The sequence below is a fragment of the Marmota monax genome, unplaced genomic scaffold, assembly GCF_021218885.2.
Source record: "Marmota monax isolate L192 unplaced genomic scaffold, Marmota_monax_Labrador192_F-V1.1 WCK01_AAM20220418_F8-fsc00149, whole genome shotgun sequence".
NCBI lineage: Eukaryota > Metazoa > Chordata > Mammalia > Rodentia > Sciuridae > Marmota > Marmota monax.
The window spans coordinates 2,834,261-2,850,141 of record NW_026693170.1 but is presented as its reverse complement, the minus strand read 5'-3'; the positions used below and the strand labels follow the sequence as shown (position 1 = coordinate 2,850,141).

Below are 15,881 nucleotides of genomic sequence, written 5' to 3'. Positions count from 1 at the left end.
TCCATTTTCATGGTCACCATGGTATGCAGACCAAGAAATGTCTACTTAAAAAAACATCTCACAGGGGCTGGGGTTGTGGTTCAGTGGTAGAGTGCTCGCCTAGCATGCATGAGGCACTGGGTTCGATCCTCAGCACCACATAAAAAATAAAGATATTGTGTCCACCTAAAACTAAAAACTAAATTAAAAAAAAACTCACAAATACTGAAGTCATCTTTGGTTACAGATATTAACAGAAAGAATCTTACAGATCTCTTCAAGTCTCTCGGTCCTAGAGACCGTCGCACAAACCCCCAGTCACTGCATTCATTCACGACCCCCGGTGTGACCTTCCACCAGCGGGACGTGATCTCTTAACCCCGAAAGAAGCCGACTCACAAGGGCGGGAGCTCAGACACTAACCATTAACGTAATTCCACACAGGGTCCCCACAGCGAATTCACCAGCTCAGGCCATGACACAGCCATCTGTTCAACCGCCAGGCACCGCGGCAGGTAATCTAAGGCACCCAGGTAATCTCGAGGTCTCCCTCAGGCCATTCCCTTGGACTTCACTCAGCCCTAAGTCCTCGGACGCCCCCATTCCCATCTCTACCTGCTCTGGACTCCAGAATGCCTTCCTCAGCCTTTGCTGGGAACATTTGGCTTCTCTCAACCACATCAAAGACCACGGAGCCGTGAGGCTCGTCCGAACCCGGAACAACTCACCGGCACGGACTCGGGACAAGGGCTCTCACAAGCCAGCCGAATTGCATGCCGGGAGCATTCCTGCCGCCCGCGCTCCAACTTCCGGGGGCGCTCAAGCTGCGGACTACATTGCCCAGAAGTCTCCGGGGCATAGAGCTTTTGGGGGCGGGGTGAGTCTCCTTGCCGAGAACAAGTTTATGATCCAATTCCCAGCCTCCGAGGGTTTCCCGGTTCTAATTTCCCATAAGCCTCCATGTCCACACTAACCTCGGTCTCAGGGTCCCTTTCCAGTGTCCATAAGGTTGTCGGACTCTGCGTGCTGAGTCGGTCGCGTCCGAGGAAGTAAATCAGCGCCGGGTGACTGGGAGGGCTCAGCGAGCAGTAGCGGAGTCGGATCTGAACTGGCAGCGAGGGTGCGGGTGACACCCGGGAGTTGCTGGAAGTAAAAAGGCCGGGACAGCTTGTTGTGTCCAGAGCCTCAAGCCTGCGTGCACGCGAGCAGCTGAACTGGATGGTGTGTGACAGACGGCGTGACAGGGCTGAAAGGTGACTCCGTGATGGTGAGTGCGACGGGATGTGATCTTATTCGAAGGTCTGGTTTACTTTGGCCACGTGCTCTAGGTTATCTTTAGGCTGTCTTTGAGCCTGTTACAGATAAATGACCACAAGAAAGTCTGAGTCCTTGAAAAGATTTCAGAAAAGAAGAATGAGACTTAGTTCTGCACGTGACCACATGACAGGCTCCTGGAAAGATATGATAGGGAAGTCCTGGAGGTAGGATCCTAAAAGAGGTGCTCCAGGAGCTCTTTAGGTACCATCTACATATATCAGAGCTGCTTGCAAGCAGACCTCTATCCTGAGAATTCCTATCAACTCAGAGATAAGACTCCAGTCTCCCTTTTAATTGTGTGGATGAAGGCAGATGTGGCTCTCGAAGTTGTTTTACTTTTTTTTTTTTTCTTTTTCAGTTTGTGCTTGGAGAAATGCTAGTGTCTTATTATGATTCCTGATTTTTGACCAGTGTTGCCAGGTTCCTAAAAAGTACTGGGGGAGGAAGAAAGATAATTTTTTGCATATTTAGAAATCAAGATTCAGATGAATTTGCATTTTCTTTCTTTTTCATATTATTACTTTTGCTTGATTAAAAGAACATTTACTTAGCTGGAAATATCTTGACTAGTATTGTCAGTCTGAGTCTCCCTTCTGGACAGTTACCCACCATGTGCATACACACAGTCCCCTGATCTTTAGCCATCTGTTTTATTAGCCATCTGTTTAACTCTTTTAGTGAATTCTAACGTTATAGAAATATACCTCCTGGAGATTCATGTTAGAGCTTTATTTTAGAATATGAGTACCATTCAAATACTGGTACCGTGTACAAACTTAAAAAAAAATCTTTTCCACAGTTATGATTTAAGGTAAGGCAAGGTAGGAGGGTTTTAAAAGAAGGCAAGATTTCAGCCAATAAGTGCCAATATTGTCTGTTTTTAGGAGTACAAACATGATTGAGCTTTGAGTACAGGGATTTACGGTTTGCACCAACAAGGGTAGGGACTTTCAAATAATCTGTAAGTAAAAATCTGTAATGTTGTCAAACATGAGTTGTTTCAGGTTCAGCTTTTGTGATTTGTGGGAGACAGTATTGTGTTGTGGGTAAGAGTAAGGGTGTGGATCCAGACTATCTGTAATCAGATCCCGGTTCTGCATGTAGTTAGCTGCATGGACTTCTGGACAATTGAGTCAGCTCTTATCTATTCACCTGTTTGGAGCATTTCTTGGAGCCCAGTTGATTATGACTGACACATCTACAAAATTCAGACAAAATAATATCTACTTTATGGGGTTGTAAGGATGTCAAATGAGTTAATATGTGTAAAGCTCTTTAGAACAGAGTCTGCCCCATGATATGAGTTTACTGAATATTGAAAGTTATGACTCTAGATCATTCTCCATCAACTTGTTATAGATCAGGAACAACAGAAATAAGAAGTTGATCATGATGAGTGCTTGCAAGTTAAAAAAGTTGCCAGAAGCTCAAATGCTCTAAGACAGGAAATCTTAGACTGAGGGTTTCTTATTCCATTGATAAGGTTCCTGGTGACCATAAACCTTTCAAAATTAAGACCAATTTTTTTCTAAGTATTTGTAAATGTGTTTTTGTAAGTGGGAAAACATGTCTATGATTTCATGAGACTGTCAAATGTGCAAAAGTATCTGGCTGCGTTGGTCTGGAACAAAGACTCTGGGAGCTAGGAAGGACCACATATAAAATTTGTGTCCTTTAATATGGAAATAGTTAAGTAAAAAGCAGTATATCTTGTGATAAAATATTATGCACCTAGCAAAAATTATGTTTATAAATAATCAGTAAGAAGGAAAAATATAAATGATATAATATTAAGTAATCATTATAATCATGAATAAAAGTACTCAAGAATATAAGTAATATTTGAATACCATTCACTAAATCAGGGTTTTAAAAGACTATCTTTAATCTACCATATCCAAAAGTTATTTTAATTAGTAATCCAGTGAAAGACAGAGGTATAGTCACATTTATTGAGCATCTATTGTGTACCAAATACTGTTCTGTTTATGTGCATGTATTTTGTTACACAGACTTTGAAGGTGGCTTACCTACTTCATTTTGACAGTGAACGTGTGTCATTGTATTGATGAGGGACAGCTACAGAAGGCTCAAGAGCTGGTAGGTATAATTTGTTTCACTGATTTTCAGTGTTAGTGCTGTTTTAGTTCCTTTAATGACTGAATACACTTCTTCTATCATTCAGTTTATTACCTTTGGAAATGTCTTTATATTTCTCATTACGGAGTAATGAAAAAAAATAATAATCCAGGAGATAGAGAGAGAAAGAAGTTAAAATTATGTCTGTAGAGTTAATCATTCTTAATATTTTATTGTATTTTTATTCAAATCTCTTTCCTATGAGCTTATGTCTGGTTTTGTTTCACAGAGTAAAATCACAGTAATTGGTGAATAAATGAGTTGAAGGCTATTTATATTTTAGCTTAAAAAAGAAATCTAACCCAGATGTGGGTTTTATTTTAACTGTATAATAAAGAGAAAGAGAGGGACGGGGGAGGAAGCATCAGTGATTCTTTTCTTATTTGAAAACCTTCAGGTACTTACAACACTTAGGATTACAGAAATACCATTTAAAAATTACCAGGCTCCTGAGTGTCTCCATGTGGTTTGGTATTTCTGTTTGGTCATTTCAGTGTAGCCTTATATTATGGAGTCAGTTTCCTTCAGAACAGGCGTTCCATTGAGAGCTCCTTAATGGGAATACAAGATGGAATACGTGATTATCTTTAATCTACTGCAATGTTTATTAAAAAGTAATAATACACCAGGCGCAGTGGTGCATACCTGTAATCCCAGCAGCTCCGGAGGCTGAGACACAAGGATCATGAGTTCAAAGTCAGCCTCAGCAAAAAGCGAGGCACTAAGCAACTCAGTGAGACCCTGTCTCTAAATAAAATACAAAACAGGGATGGGGATGTGGCTCAGTGGTCAAGTGCCCCTGAGTTCAATCCCTGGTACCTCCCACCCTTCAAAAAAGTAATAATTTGGGCTGGGGTTGTGGCTCAATGGTAGAGTGCTTGCTTAGCATGTGTAGGATGCTGGGTTCGATCCTCAGCACCATATTAAAATAAAATAAAAAAGTATTGTGTCCAATTACAACTAAAACAATATATATATATTTTTAAAAAGTAATAATTATGTGAAGAAGAAAAAATTAGTTACCAAGGCAACACAGATGTTTGGGAATTATTTTAAGGGTTACTTCCACATAGCAATAATCTCCAACATTAAGTTATTTTACAAAAATAAAATGTTTAAGGATAGATATTAATAATAGAAGGTAAGGTAAGAAGGACACAGTTGTAAATATTCAAGTAAACCCAAATTTGCATGGTAGAACAAGATTGAACCTCTGGTTAAGTTTTTACTTGACAACTACTCAGGTCATATTTTATTTTATTGTGGTGCTGGGAATTGAACCTAGGAGTAGGAGCACATGCTAGGCAAGTGCTCTATCACTGAGCCACATTCCCAGCCCCCAGGTTGTATTTCATAAGCCATCTTTTTGATCTTCTGGGAGGAAGGTATATTTCCTGAGAACTTGTTTTGCTCATATTATTATTTAGGAAAAATATATGGGCTCAAGGCTGACCTTTAAAATTGTAATAAGCATTACAAAACAAAACAAAACAAAACAACAACAACAAAAAAAACCCAGACCTGAGAAGCACACGTTTTTACAGTGGGGAAAATGGAAATAGTGGTCTAAGGTCTCTTTTTTATTATAATGGGATAAGGGCTAGTAATATCCCTCATCTTTAATAATAATGGCTAAAGCTTATATTTAAGCAATTATTATATGCAATTCAGAATTTTGTATGGATTTTATGACTTAATCTTCAATGCAGCTATCTGTGGTAGACACTGTTCTCATCCCTCATTTATTGATGAGGAAACAGAGGCACATTGATAATTGGAAATTGGTAACCATCAAGCTCAGATTCATATTCTGAGAGTGTCTGACACCAGAGCCTTTATCTTAATTTCAACATATATATGTGATCAACATTATGCTACAAAGTGGCCTACCTCAATAAGGACTTGGTCATGCATGTCTTTCTTCATCAATTAATATTAGCCAGTATCATCCTAACTAATGAGAGTATAAGGGGTCATAGTTATTAAGCCTTCAGCTTACTATTAAGATAGCTTCTAATTCTTGGGTTTCTGAAACTATTTTTGGTTGAATGACTTTGTGTATATATCCTGAGTACTTCACTGGCTATTTCTTATAGTTACATTTCTAGAAGTGGAATTGTGGGTAAAAATTTGTCCCCAATACAAGACCCTGTGATAGTAATACTTGGGAGCATAACATGCTTAGAATAAGTGTAAGACAGCCAGCAATAAAGGCCAATAGCAGTACAGGTGATCTGCCTTAGGAACTCACCAGAAGGTAACTGTAGGTAACACTGTTAGATCATAACCAACTTTATGGAGGCAAATGGAATTTTTCTGTAAGTCTTATACTTTTTTAGTTTTTAGTCTACTAATGGTAGCTGCAAATTGAATCTACTTGGATCAACCAGTTTGACATTTATCTAGAGACTGTCATGTCTAAGATAGGTTCAGATGTATAAACTGGTCTGTCAAGAAGACACAAAAGGACACAGGATCAAGATCTCATCATTCTATAACATTGCTTGGGGACCAGAAAATCAAAGATTGAATGATTTATCTCATATGTGGAAGCTAGAGAATGGGGTGGGGGGTGGGAATAAAAAAGGGGATCTCGTGCAAAGAGAAGGGTGACCAATAGAGTAGAGGAAGGGGATAGAGAGGGAGGGAGGAGGAGAGGGTGTGGGGATGCACTGGGGAACTAAATCTACCAAATTATGCTATGTCCATGTACAAATATATTACAATGAATCCAGCGTATATATATAGTGATAATGTACTAATGAAAATAATAACAATAATCATAGAAGGAGATCAGTAGAGTAGAACAAGTGGGTCAGGGAGAGGAAGGAGAGGAGGGGTAGGGAAGGTACTAGGGAAGGAGATTGAGCAAATTATGTCATGTGCTTGTATCACTGTGGCATCATGAATCCCACTATTACGTGTGACTATAATGCATCAGTAAAAATATAATAATTGTACATATTTAAAAAAATATATATATGTTTATTTTTTAGTTTTAGGTAAACATAATGTGTTTATTTTACTTTACGTGGGGCTGAGGATTGAACCCAGGGCCTTGCACATGCTAAACGAGTGCTCTACTGCTGAGCCACAGCTCCTAATAATTGTACATATTAACCATGTGATGTTTCAATACATGTACACATTATGCAATGTTTAAGCCAGATTAAACATACCTATTTTTGCAAAAAAGTGCAGATCTTTTCATGTTAGTGCCCTAGTTAAAAACAGCAACAACAAACCTTATTTGACCTCCCATTGTCTCTAGGGCAAACCTTTTTTTTTTTTTAATCAAAGGACATAGTTTATTAGATGAAAAAGATTGCTTGGGGGAATTCAGCCACTTTTCTAGGCAGAACATGGGCATATGTGTAAATCATGGAGTTAACATAGTACACAACCAGGGTTACAACAATTAAGCAGAATATCTAAACAAAAAGAATCTAATGATCACTATGAAAACATTATTAATATACAGATGTGTAACTTTCCAAATTGTTTTCATTTATTGACAACTTATTGTCTTTCTCTATTGATATATGTTTGTATTGTATAAATGTAATCATACTGTATATCCTATAACCTATTTTTTCTATTGACAGTCTATCTTGATTAGAAAAATTTATCAATTTCATATCATGAACGTTCTGTATGCCTCAAAAAGTCAACTTTTTGGCTCCTGAACAATTCCTTGTCCTTGCTGTCTAGCTCCTGAGTTTTGACTAACTTTTTTTAGTCCTGAGCCTATGAAGGAGGTTCTAGTTTGTACCAAGAGGCCCCTTCTCAGCCTGGAGGGGTGGGAATGGTGGAAGGAAGATCTGCTCTGGGCAGGACTGAGTAGCCTAATCACAGGTCCAGATTAGCATCCCTAGAACCAGGTGCTGCTGGAAACCTTCCTACTGAAGAGCCTTGGGGGCTCTTTGGGACTAGAGTTTAGGTTCCATAAATAGCATGTGGCGTGTGGGGTAGAAGTAGTCATGAAGGAGATTAAAGCTTATGGCAGCTTACGTCAGGATGGGCTCACTTAGGCACAGCTGGTCTAACTCTTCTTTTTACTTCCCCAGTTCTGGCTTTTCTGGATCCTGTGCTTCACCAATAGGGGAATCAATGGATCATTAATTAGCTCTCACAATTCTAAAACCATGACTGATGTAAGTTGGTATTTTTCTCTTCTTGAAATATTCTGATTTTTTTGGTCACATGAATTTTTCCCTTGTACCCTAAGCTTTCTACCTAACAGAACTCCAACCCTGAACCCACTTCTCAAGCCCTTTTGTTCCAGTCAAGATGGTGTTAAATAGCCCAGTGTCCACCCTCAGTGCCTCTCCCTTTTCCAATCAATGTCTTATTCATTGAATCTAATATTCAACATTTCCTGTGTGCTCAGTCATACATCTTAGATGTAATCTAACAGGATGATTTACTTGAGACTTGACAATAATCCTTAACTTAGTGGAAATCACTTTTCTGATTCAGAGATTTAGAGTACATTTGTGAGTATGCTTGAAAAGTTTTTGTGAATTTTTTTTCATATTCCTTAAAAGGAAAAGATGGCTAGCACTTCACATTTATAAGGAATTTATAGGTTGTAAGTACATGTATACACACTCAATTTTTATGTAATAGAGGAGAAACTGTGATTATTTATATATTTCCAGATAGATCTCGATAGCTGAGTTATTTTACTGCATCTAGGAAGTTTTTTTTTTTTCTGCTATAAGAGGATCATTCTAGAATATTGATGTTCTGCTTTGGTTGCCCTGGTTTTCTTATTTTTCCCTAGCTATATCATAGGCTTCCAGACTTACTTGATTGATATATTTTCCAAGTAATACGTGGGTTTTTGGTTTCAGGAATTGGTGACATTCAGGGATGTGGCCATCGATTTCTCTCAAGAGGAATGGGAGTGCCTGGACCCGGCTCAGAGGGACTTGTACATGGATGTGATGTTGGAGAACTATAGTAACTGGGTGTCACTGGGTAAGGTCAACTGCCTGAAATAATTTAGAATCTCTTCTCTGCAACATCACCTTTCTCCACAGGAAATTATAGAGCTATCTTCAAAGAACACAGATGAATTCCAAGAATGTTTCAATACTTTGTTGGGTTAGAGATGGGCTCATTAAGCACCTTGATTTCCCTATCCCTCAGTGAGCTTCATAACTTCCTCTGGCTTTCCCTGCAGTTGGCTCTCTTCTTCAATGACCAAGGGGCTTGGTTTGCATTGGAGGACATTCATTCCATACACCATGGTCAGAGAAACCAGGTCACATGCTGTGTTTACTTCCAGACTCTCTGTAGATGTGGTTCTCCCTCCTCAAAGTGTGGTTCTTTTGTTTGAGGAACCGTAAGAAAGCCAGAACAAAGTTAGTGAAGGAGAGAGGACCAAGAAATTTGTAAGGGAGATCAGTAGGAGCCAGATGATAGGGAGATGTGTTGGTTTTTTGTGAGAATTATAGATGGTTTTCTGAGCTTCAATGTCATGGTTTGGTTGGTGGGCATTAAGTTTTATCTTTTTGTTGTGAACTCCTACGCAAAAAGCATCAGCTTCTTCTGGGGCTGGTCAGAATGCAGCATGTCAGGTCCTAACCCTGACCTGCCAACAGAATCTGCCTTTACATGAGATCTGCCCAGTTATCCTACACATTCAGGTGAGAAGTGCTGCTCTTGGTTATTTTCTGACTCACATACAAGGAAAACAGCTAGAAAGAGAGACCTGATATACTTTGACTTTTGAGAGCCTCTGCACTTTATTTAGGGGCAGATTCAATGAATAGAATTCATTTAATAGTAAACACATTATTTACAAAAGATTTGAAGTTCAAAGTTCAAACCTATGAACTTTGCGTTGAACATTTTGTTAAATCCTAAAAATGTCTCATGAGATGTTTTGGTTTTCCTCTTAGCAAAATAACAATAATCATGTGCTAATATTAATAGCACTATGCTTTACTATATACCAGGCTCTGTTCTAAGCAGTATAAATACATTATTTAACCCTTATGACAGCTTCAGGTACCATCTGTCCCCATTTTTGGTTGAGAATACAGAGGCACATACATTTGAAACGACTTGCCAAGGTCACAGAGCTGGTAGAAGTCAGTGGCAGGTTCTAAGGTATATGTTCTCAACCACTGTCTATTTTCTCTAGAGGCAGAGCCTTGAATGAGTCTAAAACAAGGTCATTTTCTCTTCTCTGAAGTACTTACCAGTACTGTATTTTACCGTTGTTGTAAATTTCACTAAATTTTTTGAGCTAAGAAAATGTCTACACTATTAGGCATTTATTTTCTTGCAAGCAGACACTCTGTTCCTAAGGCAGATATGACTACATTTATTAGAGAAAGGGAAGAGCCCTGGATGGTGTGAGAGGGAGGACAAGCAGTTGGAACCCAGGAGAGGCAAGGCAAGGCAGAGGCAGGGAACATCCTCTCAGGTCACAGAGAAGAAGGAGCACCTGGTATGGGGCTTGGGAAGTTCCCTGTGAAGGACCAAGACCCATGGAGTGAAGACCTGAGACTTAGGATGAAACAGAAATCTCAGTTTGGGCTACCAAAGGAATGTCACTTCTTTTTTTCTCTTTCCACTGCAGAACCCAGGGTCTTGCATATGCTGGGCAAGTGTTATTCCACTTAGCTGCACCCCCAGCCTAGAATATCATCTTCATCCCATTTACCTGTTTTTGTTGTCTTTTCATATTTCCTGCCTATTTCAATGAGGAAAGTATTCTATTTATACTGGTGCAACCATTTTACCTGTATGTTGAATTTAGTTGTGCGCCTAAGTGAGAAGTGAAGATATGTATTCATTTATAAATTCTGCAGATATCGTATTGAGTACCCACTCTTAGCCAGGCATTGCATGGGACTCTATCAATACAGTCATGAACAGGATTGAGAACTTGCCCACTTTCATGCCATTTACCTTATAGTGGGGCAGGAACACAAATAAGTAAGCAACTAAATAAATACTATTCTGTAATTAGTCATGTTGTTCAGGAAAGGTATAAAGGAATAGAAAGCAATGGGGATACTTTTGATAAGATGTTCAGGGAAAGCTTTCTTGAATAGAGACACAGTCTGGAATAGTAAAATATTCTGTCCTATCCTGTTCAAAAATAGCTTAGATGTGTGGTAGGAGGTAGCTAAAAACATGAAAATCAGTGTCTTGAAATCTAAATTATACACAGAGGTGTGGCAAAGTTAAGTTTTTTTGAAGAAAAGAAAGGACTTTCCTCTTACAGAGAGGGACAGTTTATCCCAAGGTCGTTTTCCTTTTGCTATTAGTTCTTTTGTGTCAATTCATGCTTTTGTTGCTCTTTTCTTACATGATGACATGACATGGCATTTCTGATGCATTTAACCACACTAATATTGTCATAACATCTGAATGACAGTACTTAAAGCTTTACTTTTCCATCTTAAAATACAGTTGGCAGGGGCTGGGGTTGTGGCTCAGATGTGGAGCACTTGCCTCGAACATTTGAGCCACTGGGTTTGATCCTCAGAACCACGTAAAAATAAAAACAAATAAAATGAAAGTATTGTGTTCATCTACAACTATTTTAAAAAATACAGTTAGCAGTATTAGTGTTTTGTAAGATGATGTGTGGCATCATTGATCTTCACCATTGATGTTGATGTTTGAGTTTAGTTGAGTGAAAATGTGTTTTAAAATAGTCAAGAAATAAGTAAACTTAACTGAACTATAACTTAAAGTATTTGCTCTGTTTTATGAATAGCTTCTTAGAAACTAATTATATCCAAAAATTATTTACTGTCAAGATCATTGTCACTGAGTGTGTTAGAGAACTTATAATTTATTTATTTATGTAGTTAGTTTGTTTTTTGTGCCAGGGAATGAACCCAGGGGTGCTTAACCACTGAACCACATCCCAGTCCTTTTTGTTGTTTGAGACAGGGTCTCACTAAGTTACCCAGGGCCTTGCTAAGTTAATGAGGTTGGTTTTGAACTTGTCATATTTAGGCCTCGGCCTCCTGAGCTACTGAATAAAAAGCATGTACCACCATGCCTGGCTTTAAAATTATTTAATTAAAGTAAATATGTAGATTTGCATAATTTGCAGCATTATCTGACATTATCAGAATCAATCCTTTCATGCAAATCTGGCTTAATTTAAATAAATATAAATTTAATTGAGCATGCATTTTTGTCATTGTAAATATTTATGAAAGCAACATTAGCTTCATCTCAGAGTTTGGCAAAGAATGGTCCTGGAAGCCCAAACTACCTGTTTTTGTAATTCAAGGGGAATTGGGATATGCCATGCCTATTTATGTTTATATAACATCTGTGGCTGCTTTCTTGGTAAGAGGGTAGAGTTGAGTAGTTGGGACTGTATGGTCTTTTACAGAAAAAGTTTGCCAAACTACTTATCTAATGAGTACGACATATACAGAAAAATCTACATAGCACATAAACTTTTTTTTTAATAATAGAACTCTTACACCTTGATATTGTGATAGGCTTTTTTCATTCTGATAATATTCTTGGATTCTCTCTTTTTTTTTTTTTTTTTAGAGAGAGAGAGAGAGAATTTTTTTAATATTTATTTTTTAGTTTTCGGCAGACACAACATCTTTGTTAGTATGTGGTGCTGAGGATGGAACCCGGGCCGCACACATGCCAGGCGAGCGCGCTACTGCTTGAGCCACATCCCCAGCCCTAGCACATAAACTTTTGAAGTTGTTTTACAAACTTTAAAAACCTAATAGCAATGCTTTTTTTTTTTTTTTTATCTTATAAACAGAGCTATTACTTTAACTGGGAATCAAACCCTTTTTCCTTAGATATAGCTCTAGCAAGCATCAAAGATTTTCTTAAAGATCTATAACACTTTAAACACTGGGAGTCAGTTTTTTCTGTCTTAAAAAATTGTTTCAAGTTGGGCCATGGCCCCAGCACCTGGTCCAGAAAGAGGGCCTAGGACACATCTCTGTCCCTTCTGCTACCCTGTGCTCCCTGCCATTCCTCTGTTATCTGCTCAGCTGCAGGCACCACTGGGGACTACATAGGTAAAGTATCGCAAGTAAGGGCACAGGTGTGGACACCTCCCACCAGACTCACTAGGAAGAGGCCAACAGCACCTGTTATATCTGGCTTTTCCCCAAGGCCATTATATCAACAGTAGGGGATTGGGAAGGGCAGACATGAACCCTGGGAACACTCTAGTGTACTGGGGAGAAAGAAGGGCTCAAGCTTGAGGCCCAAATCTTTTGTGTCCCTGTGTCTTTCTCAGTCTCCGTTGTGTCTAGGAGATGGTGAGCTGGTTGGGTGCCAGTGGATCCCAGCCAGATTACCTGAGGATTGTCTTCCCACCCACCTTCCATCATGACTGGGTTCTGATGATTGCCCTACCTGAGGGTTCACAATCCCAGTTTTGCAGAATGAAAATCAATCATATTGATACAATGGCAATAAATAAATTATAAAAATTAAAAATAAATAAAATAAAATAATTATTGAATTATATTTTTAAAAGTTTATTTAAGCACTTGTTAGTCTCTATAAATGTAGCTCCTTAGATTTTAAAAATTTAAAAAATTTTCTCCTTTGTATTCTAGAGCTATATGGAATTGAAGAAGCATGTTAAAATTTAAAATCTGCTAAAAATGGCTACTGTAGTTCTAAATTATCCTGAATGAAAGGCTGCCACTTTGTTGGATATGCCTGGGAGTTAAGAAAAATAGTGCATATACATATAAAATGATGAATGCTCTAAAGTTGTTGTTTTGTGCTTGCAGATATTTCATTTAAATCAGAGCATATACAAAGGCATTATTTCTTTGAGGAGATACCAGTGATGTAAAGACTGATGAAGAGGGCTGGGGTTGTGGCTCGGTGGTAGAGCACTCGCCTAGCATGTGCGAGGCCCTGGGTTCGATCCTCAGCACCACATAAAAATAAATAAATAAAGTAAACAAACAAATAAATAAATAAATGGTATTGTGTCCAACTACCAAAAAAAAAAAAAAAAAAGACTGATGAAGAACATTTTGCCAACTATATGGTCAGGGCAGTCTAGCAGTGTGGTAAATCACTATGAATCTACATGGTGATCAAATTCTTACTATTAGGAACTTCAGCTGATTATGTTTTGTATAACCTGGTCAAAGTTTTCAGTAACATCTAGATTGTTTTTTTTTCCTCTTGCCAAAATCTCCTGAAAGACTTTATTCACTCCAGAGTTTGTTGCCTGAATTTCCAAACCTGATATACTGTTTGATTATTTGTGTGCAATTTATTAGGAGATAAGGAATGATCTCTACTTTCTAATTGGCTTATGTGCATACTGGGTCATAGAGCCCAATGTAGCTGATTCACAGGAAATTATTGTGTCACTTTCTATACCTTATACTTGGCACGAGTCATTGACTGTGGATTTTGGTGTCTGTAATCAAAATTTGAGCCACACCCTATTCCATGGCAAGATCACAATTCATGCCTAGCAAGGGACATTGGATAACCACACCCAGGAACATAAGGGCTTGACTGATGGAAGCTCACATTTTGGTTTAAGAGACTATCTGCATGGCTTCTCAATGTGATCTCTGAATTCTCCCCAAAACTATCAGATCATTAAGATCACAAGAGCTGAAAAATAAAAATAATTTGTTTAAAAAGGGATAACCTTGATTCTCAGGAGTAAGTTCAGTAAGTCTCCTAATCCAGTTTACTTATGGAAAGTATTATCTTAGATCCCTCCCAAATCCCCTTCTGCACTATAGAAGTTTTTGTTTTTCTGGTAAAGGAAATAAGGAGATGTGTTTTTTTTTTTTTTTTTCCTTTCAGATTTGGACTCAACATATGAGACCAAAAATATATTTTCAGAAAAGGACATTTTTGAAATAAAATTTTCCCGCTGGGATACAAAGGAAGAAAGTAAAACCCTGGGCCTTGAGGCATCCATTTTCAGAAATAATTGGAAGTGCAAAAACAAATTTGAAGGACTACAGAAACATCAAGGGGGATACTTAAGTCAAATGATTATCAGCTATGAAAAAATACTCACATACAGAAAAAATAAATCTCTTATTCAACAGGAAAGAATTCATGATAGAGAGAAACCGTGTGTTTGTAAGGAATGTGGAAAGACTTATAGTCATGGCTCAAAACTTGTTCAACATGAGAGAACTCATATAACTGAAAAACGCTTTGAATGTAAAAAATGCAGGAAAAACTTTTTTAGTGCCTATCAACTGAGTGTGCATCAGAGATTTCATACTGGTGAGAAACCCTATGAATGTAAAGAATGTGGCAAGACCTTCAGTTGGGGATCCAGCCTTGTTAAACATGAGAGAATCCATACTGGGGAGAAGCCCTATGAATGTAAAGAATGTGGGAAAGCCTTCAGTCGTGGCTATCACCTTACTCAACATCAGAAAATTCATATTGGTGTGAAGTCTTATGAATGTAAGGAGTGTGGGAAGGCGTTTTTTTGGGGTTCAAGCCTTGCTAAACATGAGATAATTCATACAGGTGAGAAACCTTATAAATGTAAAGAATGTGGGAAGGCCTTCAGCCGTGGCTATCAACTAACTCAGCATCAGAAAATCCATACTGGTAAGAAACCTTATGAATGCAATGTTTGTGGAAAGGCTTTTTGTTGGGGTTATCAGCTCACTCGACATCAAATATTTCACACTGGTAAGAAACCCTACCAATGTAATGAATGTGGGAAGACCTTTAATTGTGGATCAAGTCTTGTTCAACATGAGAGAATCCATACAGGTGAGAAGCCTTATGAATGCAAAGAATGTGGGAAAACCTTCAGTCGTGGTTATCGTCTTACTCAACATCAGAAGATCCATACTGGTGAGAAACCTTTCAAATGTAAGGAATGTGGAAAGGCCTTTAGTTGGGGTTCAAGTCTTGTTAAACACGAGAGAGTCCATACTGGTGAGAAATCCTATGTATGTAGAGAATGTGGGAAAGCCTTTGGTAGCAGGTATCAGCTTACTCAACATCAGATATTTCATACTGGCAAGAAGCTCTACCACTGTAAGGAATGTGGGAAGACCTTTAACTGTGGATCAAGTCTTGTTCAACATGAGAGAATTCATACTGGTGAGAAGCCTTATCAGTGCAAAGAATGTGGGAAAGCCTTCAGTCGTGGCTATCATCTTACTCAACATCAGAGGACCCATACTGGTGAGAAACCTTTCAAATGTAAGCAATGTGGAAAGGCCTTTAGCTGGGGTTCAAGTCTTGTTAAACATGAGAGAGTCCATACTGGTGAGAAATCCTATGAATGTAAAGAATGTGGGAAAGCCTTTGGTAGTGGCTATCAACTTCAGGTTCATCAGCAATTTCATTCCAGTGAGAAACTTTATCAACATGAGGAATTTGGGGAGACCTTTACTCATAGTGCAAACTTGGATCAACTTGAGAGAACTCATGGTAACAACAAACCCTGTAGATAT

At 38.4% G+C, this 15,881-nt stretch overlaps 2 protein-coding genes across 3 annotated transcripts in view; one reads left to right on the top strand and one right to left on the bottom strand.

The window, feature by feature from the left end:
• The window catches only part of Lypd5 (LY6/PLAUR domain containing 5), a 31,821-nt gene extending 30,887 nt beyond the window's left edge, over positions 1-934 (bottom strand). The window contains exon 1 of one of the 2 annotated variants that reach the window (XR_006854179.2): positions 595-934. Coding sequence is in view for 1 of the 2 variants with exons in the window: in XM_046455561.2 (XP_046311517.1) it covers positions 595-640 (46 nt within the window). In the remaining variant the exon portion in view is untranslated. The remainder of the gene's footprint in view (positions 1-594) is intronic. The other variant, XM_046455561.2, reaches the window with a different exon arrangement.
• Positions 837-15,881, top strand: part of Znf283 (zinc finger protein 283) — a 24,962-nt gene continuing 9,917 nt past the window's right edge. The window contains 6 exon segments of the mRNA XM_046455547.2: positions 837-1,246; positions 3,309-3,396; positions 7,503-7,543; positions 7,546-7,589; positions 8,292-8,418; positions 14,251-15,879. Coding sequence (XP_046311503.1) covers positions 3,365-3,396; positions 7,503-7,543; positions 7,546-7,589; positions 8,292-8,418; positions 14,251-15,879 — 1,873 coding nt within the window. The 5' untranslated portion in view covers positions 837-1,246; positions 3,309-3,364.